Source organism: Mytilinidion resinicola (assembly GCF_010093595.1).
Source record: "Mytilinidion resinicola strain CBS 304.34 unplaced genomic scaffold BDZ99scaffold_9, whole genome shotgun sequence".
NCBI classification, from domain to species: domain Eukaryota; kingdom Fungi; phylum Ascomycota; class Dothideomycetes; order Mytilinidiales; family Mytilinidiaceae; genus Mytilinidion; species Mytilinidion resinicola.
The window spans coordinates 359732-378156 of NW_022985445.1; the positions used below are offsets into that span (position 1 = coordinate 359732).

The 18425-nt window shown below is 53.6% G+C and overlaps 7 protein-coding genes across 7 annotated transcripts; 6 read left to right on the plus strand and 1 right to left on the minus strand.

Moving 5' to 3' along the window:
• Positions 1–517: 517 nt before the first annotated feature.
• On the minus strand, positions 518–1014 carry BDZ99DRAFT_366628 (uncharacterized protein; the record flags this gene model as incomplete). The annotated part of the gene is made up of 2 exons (XM_033714754.1): positions 518–781; positions 862–1014. Coding segments are annotated over 2 exons (417 nt in total), but the record flags the coding sequence as incomplete, so codon positions are not given.
• A 1971-nt stretch (positions 1015–2985) lies between these two features.
• On the plus strand, positions 2986–3288 carry BDZ99DRAFT_341010 (uncharacterized protein; the record flags this gene model as incomplete). Its single annotated transcript, XM_033714370.1, has 1 exon — positions 2986–3288. A coding segment is annotated over one exon (303 nt), but the record flags the coding sequence as incomplete, so codon positions are not given.
• An 879-nt stretch (positions 3289–4167) lies between these two features.
• Positions 4168–6445, plus strand: BDZ99DRAFT_462584 (uncharacterized protein). Its single transcript, XM_033719880.1, has one exon. The coding sequence runs from the start codon at positions 4216–4218 to the stop codon at positions 6046–6048; it is 1833 nt and encodes a 610-aa protein (XP_033576916.1). The 5' UTR covers positions 4168–4215; the 3' UTR covers positions 6049–6445.
• A 289-nt stretch (positions 6446–6734) lies between these two features.
• BDZ99DRAFT_498182 (uncharacterized protein) lies at positions 6735–9853 on the plus strand. Its single transcript, XM_033723565.1, has 2 exons — positions 6735–7432; positions 7481–9853. The coding sequence occupies exons 1-2, from the start codon at positions 6793–6795 to the stop codon at positions 9652–9654; spliced, it is 2814 nt and encodes a 937-aa protein (XP_033576917.1). The 5' UTR covers positions 6735–6792; the 3' UTR covers positions 9655–9853.
• BDZ99DRAFT_300275 (uncharacterized protein) lies at positions 9769–10274 on the plus strand. The gene has a single exon (XM_033714190.1). The coding sequence runs from the start codon at positions 9951–9953 to the stop codon at positions 10227–10229; it is 279 nt and encodes a 92-aa protein (XP_033576918.1). The 5' UTR covers positions 9769–9950; the 3' UTR covers positions 10230–10274.
• Positions 10275–11012: 738 nt separating this feature from the next.
• On the plus strand, positions 11013–14326 carry BDZ99DRAFT_300283 (Serine/threonine-protein kinase atg1). The gene is made up of 3 exons (XM_033714191.1): positions 11013–11268; positions 11377–14026; positions 14080–14326. The coding sequence occupies exons 1-3, from the start codon at positions 11113–11115 to the stop codon at positions 14220–14222; spliced, it is 2949 nt and encodes a 982-aa protein (XP_033576919.1). The 5' UTR covers positions 11013–11112; the 3' UTR covers positions 14223–14326.
• A 733-nt stretch (positions 14327–15059) lies between these two features.
• Positions 15060–18350, plus strand: BDZ99DRAFT_570589 (DNA repair protein). Its single transcript, XM_033728012.1, has 3 exons — positions 15060–15134; positions 15184–16049; positions 16097–18350. Exons 1-3 carry the CDS (start codon positions 15090–15092, stop codon positions 17979–17981), a joined length of 2796 nt encoding a protein of 931 aa, XP_033576920.1. The 5' UTR covers positions 15060–15089; the 3' UTR covers positions 17982–18350.
• The last annotated feature ends 75 nt before the right edge of the window (positions 18351–18425 follow it).

Sequence of the window (18425 nt, forward strand, 5' to 3'; positions counted from 1 at the left end):
CAGCAACCGCCAATCTGGAAATGCCTCTCCGCGTTTCGGGTCTTTCTAGCATCTAGAGCCTGTCTCATCATCGCCTGCCAAGCTTCTTCCAAAGTCCCTTCACCGATGGCGGTTTCCGCCCGCCCGCTTCGTACGAACTGCTAGCCCGACCCCTTACCAATAGCTATAGAGCCTAGTGCCTATGCTCCATGTTGAGACCCCTTCCTGCCATGCGTGTACGTATCGAACCCTGGCAAGACAGCCGGCGAGGCAGCGGAATAACCTGCCGGGGACTTTATCTTCCCGCCATGGGGATCGTAGGGGCCGTCGTACCCTGCTTGGTACGATGTATCCCTCGCATTCCCCAAAAGAGGCTGGGCCTTGGAGTACTTTGCGGAAGGCCGGACGCGCACATAAACAGCGACATCTAACGCAAATGCCGAGATGCAGCTCAACCTGCCTACTAGTTAGTCTTCAGCGTTACTTTGATGCATTCGATGCATTCATCACTCTTGTCGTCCGATTGAATGCGGATCACTTACACTCCGAAGAGACTCGCCGCGAATAATAGCTTGTAAAGCCTACAGATGTTGATCCCGGTACTATTCCCCCACAAAGCATGGGTGCATGCATCGAGGATCGTCTCATTCATTGCGTTCGCCAGTAGTCCGAACCCTGCTACCCACAGAGCGCTTGCAGCCAGGTTGATAGCTCCATTGAACAGCGCCGAGAGCTTGTGACAGCAGTACAGTATTGTGGTCAGGACGAGGGTTGTAACGGTGACGAGTGCTGCCCCATGAAGCTAAGCCGCTATTAGCTTCATGCATATGAGGAAAACATGATAGCTCTTGCAAGGTTGAAGGGCTAAAGGGTTGCACATACAAAGAAGAACATCCAGGGCACTCGATGGCCACCGTGCTTGATCAGCCATACGAAATAGAACATCTCTGCTGCAACGATTACGGATGCTAATAGCTGGCAGAAGCGGATGCCATAGAAGGTTAATTTTGGATAAGATGTGGGGTGGTTCCGAGAGCCTGCGTGCATCTTGACTGCTGATCAAATTTGAAAGACTCAAGCACGTAAGGGTAGGTTATACGTCCTGGTACAATAGGGAGAAGAGTAGATTATGAATCCTCAAGTTCTGGTATCCCGCGATGTTAAGGCGTCCAAGAAGAAGATTCTCGGTGCTTGCAGTCGGCAGCTGCAGGTAGATATACCTCAGCTGCATGTCTTCCTTTCCGAGAAGGCGTCGTCTAAAGAAATGCGCAATGCGTTATCCTATGAAGCCAAGGCAGCCATCTGGGCTGTGTGCGAGAAACGTGTTCTAGCCTTCGCGAATGGTCACGCTGGGTGGAGAGGCTCAAGCTGTCTGGAACCTCTCATCGATATCGCATTCAGCCACTTTTCTAAGTTTAGTGCGATCTGTCTCTGAATCAGTCTGCTGGTTTTTCTTGGCTATCGACCCTAGTTTCAATTTGCCGAACGGCTTTGCTGCCAAGTCATCGAGAGGTGGCTGAAGGAAATACGGACGCCGCGTGATTGGCTTCGCTGCTTCAGCTCTGAAGCCTTCTCGTTCCCCTCAAACCATTCCTCTAAACCTGACCGCCTGTGTGGAGGCTTCAACGGTCTTGGAGCTTGCTGGGCAACAACAATGACCCGGAATAAATGCATCAAAGTCACAAGCTGCGCTGCGGCTTCTCAGCCGCCTGTCCATATGCCTCCGTCTGACGGAAGTCACCAGAGGAGCGTTGTCTCGTTCGACAATATAAGGAGGCCCCAGCTGGCCTCCACAGTCATCATTCTTGTATTTCCGTCTGTATAACGTAGTCCATTTAGTTGTACTCAACATGTATTCTCTTCTAGTTGTGTTGCTTTTAGCCTTACCTCTAATTTCGTCTGTGGTGGCTCAGAACTTGACAAACTCAACCTATATCTACCATCCCATCCACAATATCTCCACAATCAACATCGAACTCTCACCCGGAATCCTTGCCTTCAATGATTCCAGCAACAACATCACTATTCCCCCGGTAACGCAGCGCCTATCCTACTACGTCGAAGATGGCGTTGCAATTGTCGACGGAGACGTCATATTCGGGACCGAGGACGAGCTACTGTTTTGGGTTGTGGGCGGGCACAACAAGCGCGCAGTCCAAGAATCCCACGCCGGCGATATACACAAACGCTCAATCTCGATCTTCCCCTACTCAGGCAACAAATGGCCGGGTGGGGTCATCTACTACAAGTGGGAATCTCAAGCCTCGAAAGACTTCCGAATTGTCGACTGGACTGAGGGAGTGAGGAGGTGGACTGACCGACTGCCATTCTTGAAGTTCGTCGAAGCTACGAGCCCAGACCCACAGATTATTTCCGGGGTGGTGACATTAAGGAGTAGCACTGGCACTGGCAGCTGCTCGAGCCCGATTGGTATGAGCACAAGCACTGTTTGGAATTACATCAAGTTGGATGACTGTGGTGCTGGTACCTACGCGCACGAGATCGGTCATAGTAGGCCCCACCCCTCATCATCCCTCGAGTCTCTTAACTAATTGAGCCACAGCTCTTGGCCTCATCCACGAACAACAACGTCCCGATCGGGATTCTTACATGGACCTCCACTGCGAAAACGTCTCCGACGACGAGAACGGCGTCAAGGCAGTCTACGGCGCCTTCTGTGAAGGTCTCGGCTGCAACTTTCGCATAAACTCCGTCACCGAAGCCGATTGGGCCGGTGCCTATGACGTCCTCTCCATCATGCACTACTCCATGTACGAGTTCAGCAAGAACGGCCTGCTGACGCTCGTCCCCAAGCCTGGCATACCGTCCCCGCAGTGGCACAACCTCCCCACCCTCAGCGACTCCCGCCGCGTCTGCGACATCTACTGGGAAGACTGCAGGGGCGTTTGCGGCGACGGGATCCTCTCCCCGAACAACGGCGAGGAGTGCGACGACGGGAACAATATCGATGGCGACGGCTGCTCCGCTAACTGCAAGATTGAGACGCCGGCGTGCCCGCTGCAGACCTGCGACCCGACGCCGGGTGCTAATGGGTGTGATATCAGCACGTCGTGCATCTCGCTCACGGGTGCTGTGAACGTGGGGGCGGGAGAGCATCTGTGTGCGTGCCGGCATGGGTTCAGGGCTGACTCGACCGATCCTAAGGATACCAGCGTGCAGGTAAGGCTGCCGTGGGCGGGGCAGGAGGGGAGGGTGTTTGTGAAGCCTGGGATCGCGTGTAATCAGCTTTGCGATGCGTTTCAGCTTGGGAAGGATGGATGTACGGAGGTGGTCGAGGAGCCGATGTGTTATTGAGGGAGATGAGATGAGTGGAGGGAGGTTTGTGGGGAGTCTGATACCCCTAAAGTCTACCTTCATGTTACTGGCAGTTCAGGCGTTGTGTAGGGTTGATCCGTTCTTGAGGGTACATTTCGGAGTATAGCTTTGTAAAAGTACATTTTCTGGATTCAAATCCTGACTTCATGGTCCGATTTGGCGTGTCCTGGCGTTCAAATGCCAAAATAGGATGGGAAGAAGCCCCTGCATGGTTCATCCAAAGCTAAGATACTAAGCTAGGGCCTTCGCCATTCTGAGCTGAGTAGGCCCACGCGATCTGAGGGGTCTCGTACGGAATATGTATAATTATACCTAGGTATTATAAGAATCCGGCGGTCGCTTATGATTGGCTGATGTGTAGACATCACGTGATGTGCTACAACGTTCCTGCGGTTGAAAGTGGACAATTCGAGCTGTAGGAACTGGGATTAGGATCCACATTAAGTGTAACCTTATGCGCTTCGTTGAGGTTTGATCGGTTGCGCAGTAATGAGCGAGAAATGCGGGCTGTCAGCTTGAAGATTTCTGATCATGACACTAATCAATGGGATTTATGCACCGTCACGAAAGGACATTGCACCGATAACCTGACCGGCTTTCGAGAAGCCACCGAGTGAGGTGTAGCGCATAAATGTGGGAGTCAAGCTTTTTCGAACGCTGGCGATCACTCCGTTGCGGCCGACGGACACTTGGAAACGGCCGTAGAAATGCACAGCCTACTGAAGCTTCGTCATCCCTGCAGCACGGCAGACACAGGATGCCCGAGTCGCCGCATGCGGGGATGCTTGAGTTGATGCCTGGTGATACATAAGCACCACTAAGTGCTCATCTTCGAGCACACAGTAAGCTGCAGTTTTCGCACTTCCATCTCCATCAAGACATCACTAGGTACATCTCGACATGTCTTCCACAGAGGTGCTATCACCAGTGTACCGGTCGGGGTCATCGGCCATGTCAGAGTTGCACGGGGACGACCAGTTCTCGCAACAACACGACGAGAATCCATTGGAACAAGGTCAGACATCATCAATTCAAGCAACGCCAAGCCATCTTTCTCGTCACGATCCCATGGAACGTCTCTCTATCCAGTGCCCTCCCGAGCATGTCCAGGATGACGAACCTCCTCCACCTTACGAGGATCCATCCGCAGGAGCGCCTCAAATTGCGCCTATTGAGTACAGCTGTGAGAATAGCCCTCAATTGGTCCTACCTCCCCACGAAGAATTGGAGGCACCGGTGCCTCCTCCACGCAACCCCAACAGACCCATCTCACAAATTAGCTCTCAACCGAGTCCGCTTAGTCCGGAGACCCAAGCATCAGCTCGGCCGTCGTTTCAAGGCTGTTCAAGCACCAGTTCCCACTCTGCCATTTCTCCCGAGTACATGGGGCCCGCACAGTTGGCTAAAGCCCGTGAAGCTGGTTTCGACATCATGCCCCCGGCGACGGAGCGCACTGACTCTGCTTCCGGCCTTCCCAGTATCAACATCATCGCCTCCAATGAGCCGCTCCAACACATCCGAGAGGCCGGGAAGCTCATGGCGTATCTGATCCCATTCCCGAAACCCAGGCTCCAAGGTGTAGATCCAGCCAAAGTCCCAAATCGATTTCTTGTCTACACGCCTCCAACTCCTCCACTCTCGAAGCCAGCACCGGGCGAAAAAGAGAGCAAATGGCACAAGACGCAAAGAACATGGCAGGAAGACGTGCGCAAAGCAACTATGAGCAACGCGTCCGGAGCTACTTGGAAAGGCTTCAAAGCTAAGACGACTCGAGCCATCGGAAGGGGCGTCTCGATGACGAAGACATCGAATCTGGAGTTTCTTGACCGGGTCTCAGTAGGGGCGATTGAATCCGCCGTCCCGCAATCTCCACCCTCGACACCAGATGCCTCACAAACAACAGAGTCGCCCAGCTCATTGCCAAGTGCCCTATCTGTGATGGGCGCAGGGGTTGATTTTAACCCGAACGCTCCCAAACGCTCAAAAACAACAGTGACGGAGTCTAAGCCAAAAGCACTAGAAGATCTGACCCTTATCTATCCGCCTTCCCTACCGCTAGACCCCGAACAAATCCGCGCAGAGTTTGTCGAGTCTCTGCTTCGCACGCGCACCAAGTCGCAACGCGATGCCGTTGTCGCCTCATCCCTTCTCCCTTTCGCCGCTGCCGTCGACTTATCTCTTCTCCTGACCTTTGGTGGCTTGTCGGAGGTGTCCGCCGTATGGGCGCATTCCTCGATCCGCGGCGCCAAGACGAGCAAAAAGATGACGAAAGGGCTGAAGGCTGCAGAGGAGAAGCCAGAGATTCAAGGTTGCACCTGTGGAAACCACGAGCACGAGTTCGGCGCCGTGCACAACGTCAAGGGAAAGAATAAGGGGATTCAGTTGTCTATGCAGGCGAACCCACGGATTGAGGTCCTGAGTCGGTATCTCGAGATGATGTGTCTACAACGCGAGTTTTCCATGTTTCCTCAGTTGGATGCGAGGATTGGAGATGTGAACGAGTGGGCCGTATTAGAAGCCATTGGATGGCAGCCGAAGAAGAGGGAGGGCTACGAACTGGATTTAGAGGACTCGAAGGGGCTGATCGAGCATCTCACTCCCGAGCAGGACGAGGCGTGGCAGGTACGGGAGGCAAAGGACGACCTTCGGCGGATTATGAAAAAGGGTGCTAGCGAGTGGGTGAGCTGGTGTAAGAGCTATCAAAAAGATGCCGAGGCTGCTCTGAAGAAGTAGGACGCTTATACCACAGGAAAATGCTGGCGTTTGATCGGGGCTACTTTCATCTTTCCAAACTTCGTAATCCGTAGATACCACAAATTTCAATTCGACCCTATTTCTTCTTCTCCTGCTTCTTCCGCTTTCCTACTGGGAGATGTTTGCTGATGGTTCTAAGGTGGAGTGATTGATGAATGGAATTGAAGCATTAGGAAATCTAGATCAAACCACGAAACCACGTTATTTCTATATAACGTGAAATAGCAAGCCATTACCTTCATTTAAATCGACAGGTTGATGATCGCCAATCCTGTTGGAATTTACCCTTGTATTCGATAGCTTTGCTCGCCGTGGGGATGGATTATTTTCTATCATATCCGAAATACCCGTTAATTTCTTACCTCTCCCGACCTTACTAGTAGTTAATGTGATATGAAATTATTCAATACTTGGCGATTGGTGACGTAGACCAGCGTTGTGGATGCGAAAGATACCGAGCTGTAAGGCTGACGACGATCCCGCCGCAGACGCGAAGCACCCCAACGTTTTGCGGGCTGGATCCCGAAACATGTGAATGCTTCGCAGCGTGCCCCAGTATAATCAGGTTCACCGAGTTGCGCTCACGGTGACTTGCTTTTAATAAGCTCTCTCGTCATCCACATTACTCCGCCCTCGCCGCCTTTTCTCCATGCATTTCCCAACCCGACACATCTCCTGAAATCCGCCGCTATCTATGGAGTCCCTTCGAAGACGCCCAACACTATGTCCAACGCGCTGAAGCCGCTTGAACCACTTGATTCGAGATCCGAACAAGATGAACCATACGATGCTGATGCGCTCGCCCTCCTCCGCCGCTCTCCACACCCCTACCACCGACGACAAACAGACATTGCGCCGTCAAACCTATCCAGCGAGTCCTCCAACAGTGACTCTCCTCCCCGCACCACCCTGAAAACTCCTCAATCCGGTTCTGACCGTGAGCACACAATATCCGACGAGGAAGAGAAGGGGCGCAGGAAGATTTTCCGTACCCCAAGTGACAGCGGGACAGAGGCCGACGATGAAGGATACAGCTTCGTGAGAGCATTGCCTGCCCCTCCCGCGAGGCCCCGGAAAGGGCTTCGAGATTCCAGAGGAAGTGGGATTGATGGAGTCTCTACCCCCCTTCTTACCCCGTCGCAGGTAGATGAGGAGGGCAAGAGATTCCCACGCCAATTCAAGGCGGGACTCGAGGGACCCTCGCCTTCCGATGATGAAGCAAAGGCTGCAAGACAGAAATACTTGAAGAGAAGACGAGCAGAGCTAGTCAGACGTAGCACCGAAGTAGGCTTGCTTGCATTATTGGGGTTGTTGGTTATTCGAGGTTGTAGCTGCTGGGAAAGGATTATCGTCTGGCATAGAGGTACGACCATATCTAATTCTAATCTGGTATCTCTGACTCGACTCCTAGTAGAAATCCTGAGCCACGTTGCAATAATTTCCTCGCTGGTCCTGTTATATTCTTTACGACTTCTAATATATTCGCGATCTATTTCCAATGGACCTGCCCTCCGGCTTAGACAACGGATACGGATACCTGCAGCATTCGATCCGGCACCAATATTATACCCCGCTACGATTCCTGTTTTAATTTCGCTGTCTCTCCTCCCGAAATCTGGACCGATACTTCTTCCTAACATCATACTGAGTTTGGCTGCCTTGCCAACCCAACTAATACCGCTATCGGGCCGTGGACCTGGATTTTGCTCAAGCCACTGGATGATCTCTGCACTACCGCTCATAGCTTCACAAAATACCGAGTGGCCCTCTAAACTAACCGCTCCAAAACCTTATATGCTTAAATCACCACCTCCCGAAGGGCTGGATCCTGAGATTCTTGTGTCCTTGTTCGCACTCCATCAGGCACTCCTACCGCCATTACACTATCTCACCACTACGAGCTTACTTCCTACCGAGCTGCATCTTCTCTCCATAGCTTTAATCAACCTTCTCTTGTTTGCCAAGTCTCCGCAAATGATAATCTTGGCTGCTGTCATCTGGATTGGCGGCCTAGGACTGTTCATTCTTTGCGGCCACGTTCTGAAATGGGGAGTAGCGCTGGCACGAATTCCTAGGTGGAGATTCAGACGTGCCGGACGAGTTATCAAAGCCAGGCAGTCTTTCATAGAGATACTGAATCAGAGCTTGACACCCAGGTATCCGCAAAAGGCGAAGCAGAATGTTTCCGACAGCGATGCCGACGACGACGTTATCGATATCGGCAACGGCAAAATCGCCCAAAGGAATCTGAAGCTGAATACGTTGGCTTCTTCGACCCAGAAGTCAAATCCTCTGAATCATTTCGAACCTTTTGAAACAAGGTCTGCGGTTGAGCGGACGGCATCAGCCAATTTTCCAATCGAAGTCAACATCAAGGAAGCAACGAGCCCGACTCGAAAGCGCCGGAACACGTTGGCAAATTTACCAGAACCGAATTCTCCGCCCCAACCACTGTCCTTCGCTCGTCACAGACGTGCAAAATCATCAGCAATGCAATCGTATTTGTCCCTGACACCTACACAGGCGGCAGTGAGGAAATGGGCGTATGCAGGGTACGTCTACGTGGTCATTGCCATGTTGATCCTGGGGCCCATCCGGTTCGTTGTAGGCGAATACGCCCTGAATGGTAACGAACCATTCGGATGGGCCATTGGATACCTATTCGGCCATATCCAACCTCTACGCTTCGAGGTAGTCAACTGGAACCTTGAAGATTGGATTGTCTTGCCACCATTATATGGCACAGACGACACATCGAGGTCACATCGTCCTGGTCGAATAGAATACCTTCGGCGATTCGTAGCTGGAGAGGCCAACACTCGACTCGTTCTGTGCGGCTACTGCGTCAGCGTCATAGCGGTTGGCATGGTTGTTGTGCTCAGATTGAGCTCGGTAGTCGAAGTGGACACGCGCCGCAAAGTCTTCCACGGTATGATGGTCGCGATGCTGCTTCCGACTATCTACGTCGACCCTGCTTTCGTCGCGCTCGCACTGGTACTCGTATTGTCCATCTTCCTGCTTCTCGACCTTCTCCGGGCCTCTCAACTGCCTCCATTGTCCAAGCCATTGGCATACTTCCTGACTCCATATGTTGATGGGCGGGACCTTCGAGGCCCGGTTGTTGTTTCGCACATCTTCCTCCTTATTGGATGTGCGATACCGCTCTGGCTCTCCCTCGCCGGGATTGGACGCACAGGAGACAGACCATGGGAGGGCTGGGAGGTGCCTACCCGCGATGTTAGCATGGTGGCGGGAGTCGTGTGCGTTGGTATGGGCGACGCAGCGGCCTCATTGATCGGGCGCCGGTACGGCAGACGTAAGTGGCCGTGGGCAGGTGGAAAAAGTCTAGAGGGAAGTCTCGCATTTGCCGTCGCTGTGACGATAGGCTTGGTGTTTGGAAAGGCCTGGCTGCGATTCGGGCAATGGGATGATGAGGGAGCAGCAGATGGCTGGCTGCTCACAGTGGCAAAGGCAGCGGTGTCGGCCTGTGGCGCCAGTCTCAACGAGGCGGTGCTGACGGGGGGAAACGACAATGTCATCGTGCCTGTGATCCTCTGGCTGCTCGTGCGAGGGGTCAGGCTGTAGATATAGGGCGTGCTGCATTAATAATGGCATTTCGGGCATAAAAGGCAGGAATGAAACATTGGCGTGGGCGGCGCAGCGCATTTAGGGCATTCACTATTTGTAGGGTCAGGCCACGTGAGCGACAGGGCACACCCCGACTCGGGCACGTGGAGTAGCTCCCCGATTTTACCCAGCTTAACGCGGCTGTCTTCACATCTTGACTTCCCTCCACCACCGCGTTCTGCATATGCAATTCACCACGGCGTCTGCGTCGGCAGCATCAGCGTGCCGGCCTTGATTTCCCCACGATCCCGCACATGGACGGCGATGATTTGCGGAGGCTGCAGATCCTCAGACCAGACCTGCAGCTCCAGGATGGCCGCTTCGAGCAATCCGAGGATGCCCAACTGGGCGTGGGAGTATACTCCGCGCCAACCAGGCACGCGCAACAGCTCACCGCGGCGCGACAGGGTGGACGGCTACGGGGCTTCGGCGGCGCTGCTGTGGCATGTGTCCTGGCGTCTTCTTGCGCCATGATTGTGGCATTCGCGCGGAGCGGTGTTGCGTGCTCACTGATCTCAGACGGCTGCCGGTGACATCGTCGTCGCCAGCAGCCGCTAGCCGGATCTGCGTTGCAGTGGCAGATGATCACCGGCGGCTGTCCTGCCCGTGCTCTTTGTTGCGGGCAGCGCTGACGGCGACGACATTCGCAGTCTTCTTCGTGGTCTGGTCAGCCCTCAGACCGTCCCCGTCACACTGCCCAGGTGCGCGCGCGCTGGCTATGTAAGCGGGGCCTGCGATCAATGCCGCCGTGACAGCTGTGACAGTACGTAGCGTATTCGAATGGACGGCGGCATGCTGAGGGCCTCGCGTGCGTGCCCCCTCGTGCACGAGACCGCCTGGTAGCTACGAGAGCGACGAATTCACCACTCAGCCCCCATTCACCACCAGGCACTCGCCCCTTGACGTCTCCTGGCCGTGCCGCAGCCGCTCTAGCTTAAGGTCCGCTGCCGTCCAAGTCCCGCTGCAGAGCGCCAGCCGGGTGCGTGAGGTGCAGCGCAGGGATCCGCTCAACGCCAAGGCCTTATCGCCTATCGCACCGCGTCTTGAGGGCGGCCAGCAGCTCTCTGACTCCAGGTCGTCACGACATCCACGCCCTCTCCGCTCTCCACTCCCCCCAGTACCGCAAACACCCGCCGCCGCCATCCCTTCTTATTCTTTTCCCTGCGCGCATATTGCCTCGCTCCTCCACCTGGACCCTTCAAATCATCCTGCCTAGATTCCATACCCCTCCCCTCCACCTTGCGCCCTACTTACCACGCCTCACCCTCTTCATCCCCGACACTCGTTCAGCGTCCCAGCCCATGTGCAATCGCCTCACGCCATCCCTCTACCCGCATCTTCGTTGGTAGTTAAACACCTCGCCCCCCCCCAGGCCTGCCACAGCTTCGAAGCCTCGCCGGCTGGCCCTCCGCCATCATGGCGACCCCGGCCCTGCCACACAAGTCAAGGCGCCCGTCGTCTTCGACGCAAGCCTCATCTCAACAAAGCTCCGAGTCCGAGATCGGGCCCTTCAGGAAGCTTTCCCACATCGGAAAGGGCAGCTTCGCGGAGGTCTACCGTGGAATACACGTCGTACGTCCCCAGCCTCAACGTCCCCATCCCGTGTTGAAGCATACCCACTACACATTTACACTCGAACATGTATTTGTTGAACTCTGCTGATGCGTCTTCGTCATTTAGGAAAGGAAACAAACTGTCGCCATCAAGTCCGTGAACATGGCCAAATTGAACAAAAAGCTAAAAGAGAACCTCCTCTCCGAAATATCAATACTGAAGAGCTTACACCACCCACACATCGTTGCGCTCATCGGCTGCCAGGAAGCCCCGGCCAAAATGCACATTATAATGGAGTTCTGCGAGCTTGGAGACCTTTCCGCCTTCATCAAGAAGCGTAGCAGCCTAGGAGACCATCCAGAGACGCGACGGATGATTCAAAAGTATCCCAATCCCGCAGTTGGTGGCCTCAATGAAGTGACCGTCAGGCATTTCACGAAACAGATGGCTAGCGCGCTCGAGTTCCTGCGGTCGAAGAACTACATTCACCGGGATCTCAAGCCACAGAATTTGCTACTGAATCCCTCGTCCTTGTACTACGCTAGGAACGACATACTGGATAGGATGCCAATGTCAGTTGATGCGAATTCTCTGATACCAGCAGCTGGCATTGAATCGCTGCCTATGCTCAAGATTGCCGATTTCGGCTTCGCAAGGCTTCTGCCTACGACATCTCTGGCCGAAACTCTTTGCGGCTCTCCGCTCTACATGGCTCCTGAGATTCTGCGATATGAGAAGTACGACGCCAAAGCAGATCTGTGGTCGGTAGGAACTGTGCTCTACGAAATGATGTGCGGTAGGCCACCCTTCCGAGCCAACAATCATGTGGAGCTACTCCGCCGGATCGAGGAACGGAAGGACCACATCAAATTCGTGGAAGGCGTCGTTATCAGCAGAGTCATGAAGAACCTCATCCGTGCGCTCTTGAAGAAGGTTCCAACCGAGCGAATGTCCTATGATAGCTTTTTCAAGGACCCTGTAATATGCGATGAAATTCCCGGACTGGTCGGTGAAGATCGTGCACCCGAGCCGGAACTCGAGGCTCCACTTCAGCCAAAGAGCGTTCAGAAGCTGCCTGCGGACGCGCAACAGCGAATGCAGGACAGTCCGTATTCCCAGTCGCCACGTGAAAGGACTAGTTTTGGCACCACGCCGCCATCTCGGCCTAACTCCAGACCAACCTCTGGGCAGAACTTTGGCACTCCACCGCGACCCACCTCAGCGCGTAGGTTCAGCAATGCTCAAATGCATGTAGCTGAGCCGCAAGGGCCCTCGCAAAAGGAGAGACGTCCAACCTTCACAAGTGCCGCGACTGCTCCAACCCGCCCAACGGTTATTCAGGATCGAAACCCAGTGCCAGCAGCAATCGCCATGGATCGACGCAACAGTCGCAACTCTCCATCCCCGACATCGTCAATGCTGAAGGAACACCTGGATCGTGAACGCATCCCTCAACGTGCAGATGAGCGAGCTCTTCGGGATGCAAGGGAACGAGCTGCACAAGATATTGCTTTCGAGCGAGACTACGTCCTCGTGGAGAAACGAAGGGTCGAGATCGATGCTCTGGCCGATGAGTTTGCCGCTAGCCCCCAAACGACCCGAGAGCGACCTTCATCGCCGAAGTATGGAGCAATGGTTCGGCGCGCGACCACACAGGGTTCACCTACTTCGACTCCTGGAGCCGCAAACCCCTCTCGTGCAATACAGATCGCCTCCAAGCGTCAGCATCCGGATGCACTACATCAACGGAATGCCTCGTACGAAAGGAGGTATCGTCCAAGCTTCGAAAGCGCGACGTCGGCATTATCCAAGGCCATGAACATGGTCAATATTCGTGGCCTTGGCCTGTCCCCGCCCTTGATGAAAGGAGTGTCTCCCCCGCAAGGATATTCGGCTTTCCCAACTTATCCAACCGCCCAAAGTAGTCTTCTCTTGGTAGGCGATGCAGGAAAGACTTCAATCAAAGATGAAGACACCAGGATGATCTCTGCCGTAGAGGACCTCGCTCAACGGAGTCACGTCGTCTTTGGTTTTGCGGAGGTCAAATACAAGCAGCTTATTCCGGCTCCTCCGAGTGATCAGGGGCTTGGAATTGAGGCAGCCAATATGGTTCGTAGGCCAAGCGGGCAGGATGATGCTGACGACGATGACGACGAACTAACCGTCGATGTCACGTTGCTTATTTCGGAAGAGGCGCTCGTTCTATATGTCAAATCTCTAGGTATCCTCAACCGAGCTATGGACCTCGCGGGATCCTGGTGGAATCGCCGTCAACGCACAGTTCCTAGCTCCGAGACAGCTTCTTTGCGTTCTAATCCCTCAAGTGGAAACTCTACCGCACACGCTGACCGGATGAACCATGTTGTTCAATGGGTTCGCAATAGATTCAATGAGTGCTGTGACAAAGCCGACTTCGTGGCACAAAAACTACAAGACACCCAGAAGCAGCTGCCTGCTGATCACCCAAACCATCCAAACAACCGATCGTCTGGATCTGGCTCCAACACAACTCTTGCGTCTGCCGGAAATATTCACCTGACTACAGGTGTGACTGCAGAGAAATTGATGTATGAGAGAGCTTTAGAAATGAGTCGTGCGGCTGCAGTCAACGAGCTCGTTGGCCAGGATCTTCCTGGCTGTGAGATAAACTACTGGACCGCGATTCGTATGCTCGAGGCTATCATCGAGGTTGACGACGATTCACCGCCGCGCGGTCGGAGCGACGACGACAACATTAACGGGCTCGAGGATGAAGATCGTCAGTCTGTAATCAAACGTATGTATTCTTAGCTCCTCCGTTTAGTGCCGCCTTGACTAACATTTGTCTAGTTCTTGAAAGCATGAAGGCGCGACTTAAAGCCTTGAAGAGGAAGATAGAAGCCCAAAAGGCTTCTAAGCGATTATCAACGGGAAACCCTGTCCCTCACCCATCTAGGCGGAGCTCTCCCTCTTCTGGAGGTGTGGCCAGGTAATCACGGTTGCATGCCGCCGACGCCCGAGTTCGAAATCTTGCATAGCGCAATCTCGCATAAACTAGTACCACGGATTTACTTATGGAGCCAGGATGATTTCGTCCACTCCAGGAACTTTAGGTCACTCACTCCCATTATTCTCATGATTGCCAGCGACCATGAGTTTTTCAACGCATCTTGTTTCTTTTCTCGTTTCCACTATTTCCTCTTAACATTGCATCCGGTGGAGCTGGCGGGGCGTTTTCAAGGCTATGGAACCGTCTCCTCTCCCGACTCTTGATCTTTTACAATTGTTCTTCACATTATTAGTTGGTTTCCGCAGGTGCTTGATTTTGGGTAGGAAATACTTTTGGCGTTTCATGTGTCGCCAGGCGCTATACTGGACGGCGCATTCGACGGGGCGCGAGATACCAGATTGCACACGATACCAAGTCATTGGAGGCCGATGACTTGGACGGAGGAGTTCTACTCGCAGCGCATTGGGACCAGGACTTCATTGTCATCGACGTCGATATTCTCTACGGTTGTTTCTACAGGTGTTTTCGTGGGCGTTAATGCTGCACGCAGCGGCTTCATTTGGACATTATTACTGACAAGGTCTTGACTGGCTCATACCACAACCTTTGACCTTGGAGGATGGAATAGATTGGAACTGAGCGATGGCGATCGCTAGATGCTGATGAGCACTGTATACTCATATCAAACAAATCAAATACCCTATTGCTTTCAATTGTTCTGTGATCAATCCCTGAAAGATAATTTGTTGTAGTGAAGTAACGTGACAGCGAGTTGAGCTTTCACGACATGGCCAAAGCGCTGCATCCTTGACGAGTTCCACTTCCCCACCAACTCCATCAACTATTCCCGATGCCCAGCGATGAGAAAGCGCCGGTGAAGCTCTCTCTTCCTCTTGTGAGTCCATTGTAAATATGGTACCGAGCGTGGCTTATCATCCGCCCAGGAATTCCAGCAAGACATCTTCAAGGAACTTCGTGAGGAAGATGAGCTCGTACTCCTCGCCCGCGGCCTGGGACTCCTCCGCATCGTAACCAACCTCTTGCACTCTTACGATGCCGCCGGGAACAACTTGATTCTGCTCCTCGGAGCTGATGAGCGAGAGAACACATGGATCGGCGAAGCGCTGGCGGAGCATGCCGCCATCAGCATGTCTCCAAAGGCCAGAGGACTCAGCTTGGTCAACACCGACGTCATGAGCGTTGCGACGCGGGAGAAAATGTACGCCCAAGGAGGGGTCTTCAGCATAACCTCGCGGATTCTGATTGTAGATTTCCTGTCGAATCTGCTGAATCCGGAGATCGTGGCGGGGATCGTGGTGCTGCATGCTGAGAGGGTTGTGGCAACGTCCCTTGAGGCGTTCATATTGCGCATCTATCGTCAGAAGAATAAGAGCGGGTTTCTGAAGGCGTTTTCGGACAGCCCGGAACCGTTCACGTCGGGGTTCTCGCCGTTGTCGAATATGATGAAGAACTTGTTCTTGCAGAAGCCGTCGCTGTATCCCCGGTTCCATCTCTCGGTTGCGAAGTCGTTGGAGGGTCGGAAGAAGGCGGAAGTCATTGAACTGGAGGTTCCGATGACGAATGCTATGAAGGATATACAGCTCGCCGTTCTTGAGTGTGTCGAGGTTAGCATCAGCGAGCTGAAGAAAGGCAACTCGGGCATAGAAATGGAGGACTGGACACTAGATAGTGCTCTGCATAAGAACTTTGATACTATCATACGAAGGCAGCTAGATCCTGTCTGGCATCGGACAAGCTTCAAGACCAGACAGATCGTGCGAGATTTGACGCTTCTTCGAAACATACTAGGGTAAGCTGGTTCCATGATTGTCCCATTTGCTTAACTGACGAAATCAGAGCTCTTCTCACTTATGACGCCGTAAACTTCAACCGCTACCTAGACACAGTCCTCGCCGCTTCTCAGCCTCCGCCTGGATCTAACAAGCAAACCCAATCTCCTTGGCTCTTTCTAGATTCCGCGCACACGATCTTTGAAACCGCGAAGCGACGGGTGTACGCAGGCAAACTGACCAACACTGATCTAGCTGCTAATCCGAACGCCGTACCGGACTCTGTGCACCCGGTTCTCGAAGAATTCCCCAAATGGGCACTGCTTGCTGAGATCCTGCAAGAAATTGAGCAAGACACGTATCTCAATCCAATCATTTATGATGGATCAAACGGATCGATTCTGATCATGTGCGGTGATCAAGGGACCTGTCGCCAGCTTCGCGAGTATCTTCAAACAATGTGGGTGAAAGTAGAGGCGAACGATGACGGAGAAGAAAATGGGGATGATTCTGCCCCATCAGGTTCCTTCATGATGCGTCGAAGGCTTCGAAATTATCTCGCCTGGAAGAGAGAGTTCGCCAAAGTTAGCAATGCGCTTTTTTCGGAGAACGAGAAGGCAATCAACGGCGCGACCGATCAAAGGGGCGGTCAAAGTAGCAGCAGAGGCAAGGCACCTCCTAACAAGCGTCGCCGAATGCGCGGCGGGGTTACGACCTCCGGCGATCGATCGGCTACCGGAGCTCTTCGTACGGCTGGAGATCGAGATGCGCATCTTGCCAGCTTGATGGCCGAGCTCCAGCCCACAGAGATAGAAAATCTGCAGAAAGGAGAGATTGCGTCTGATCCCCTTGACGATATGGAAGATTTCTACGAGCTCTTCGACATGAACGAGCTTGTCGTGGTCCATCCGTACGAAGGTGACATGGATGAGCATGTCCTCGAAGAAGTCAAACCCCGATATGTTATAATGTACGAGCCAGACGCAGCATTCATTCGCCGGATAGAAGTCTACCGCAGCTCCCACAGCGATCGGAACGTCAAAGTCTACTTCATGTACTACGGCGGTTCGGTCGAAGAGCAGCGCTATCTCAGCGCTGTTCGCAGAGAGAAAGATGCCTTCACCAAGCTGATCCGCGAGCGTGGCAACATGGCCATCACCCTCACGGCCGCTACCATGGATCCTCAGGAATCCTTCCTTCGCACCATCAACACGCGCATTGCCGGTGGTGGTCGACTCGCCGCCACTGCCACTCCACCACGCGTCGTCGTCGACGTCCGCGAATTCCGCTCCTCGCTCCCATCCCTCCTTCACGGCCAAAGCATCGTCCTCGTCCCATGCATGCTCACAGTCGGCGACTACGTCCTCACGCCCCAGATCTGCATCGAGCGCAAAAGCGTCCGCGATCTCATCTCCTCCTTCACCAACGGGCGGCTGTTCAACCAAGTCGAAGCCATGACGGAGCACTACAAATCCCCCATGCTGCTGATCGAGTTCGACGCCAACAAATCATTCACGTTGGAGCCATTCGCCGACTTCGCCTCTGCGTCGAACCAAGGCGCGAATGCTACCCCAGACCTGCAGTCTAAGCTCGTGATGCTGACGCTCGCGTTCCCGCGCCTGCGCATCATCTGGTCCTCGTCGCCCTACCAGACCGCCGAGATCTTCTCGGAGCTGAAGAAGCTGCAGGACGAACCGGACCCCGTCAAGGCGGTCAGTCTCGGGCTCGAAGATGGCGAAGACGCTGAGGCCCGGACGTTTAACCAGTTGCCGCAGGATATGCTGCGGGTGGTGCCGGGCGTCAACGAGAAAAACCTCGTCAGACTGACGCTGCAAGTCGGCAGTTTGTTTGAGTTGGCGAATATGGACGAGGAGGAGATTGTGGGTATTGTGGGGAAAGTGGCGGGACGGCAGATTTGGCGGTTCTTTAACCGGAGTGTGTATGATGAGTGATGAATGAAATGTAGGTTTAGGGAAGGGTTTGAGATGAGTATTTCAGAGTAAATGCCTTGGAGTAGGTCTGTGTAACCTTGTCTACTCCTATATGAAGGGCCTTGATGCAAGCTCGCAAATCCGATTTCAGAACGTCTAATATGTACCTTGGAGAACTTGCCCTCCTGCCGGATTCTGCTGGCCTATTCGGAGCACCCCTGACGTCGGTATCTTGGTTGAATGTTGCGACTTTGCAAGAGTCTGATATACACCTTCCAGCTCGTCACCGCAGCGTTAGAGTCGCATTTCCTCCCTGGGGCACGCTTGACACTGCCAACTCGCTGGAAGAATACAGTAATTTGTAGTCCAATATGTACCTTTCGATCCTTCACATCACCTTCGAGTTCTGCTTGACTACTCGAAAGACTTCCGCCATTGGTATTTTATTGCAAAATTCACTGCGGA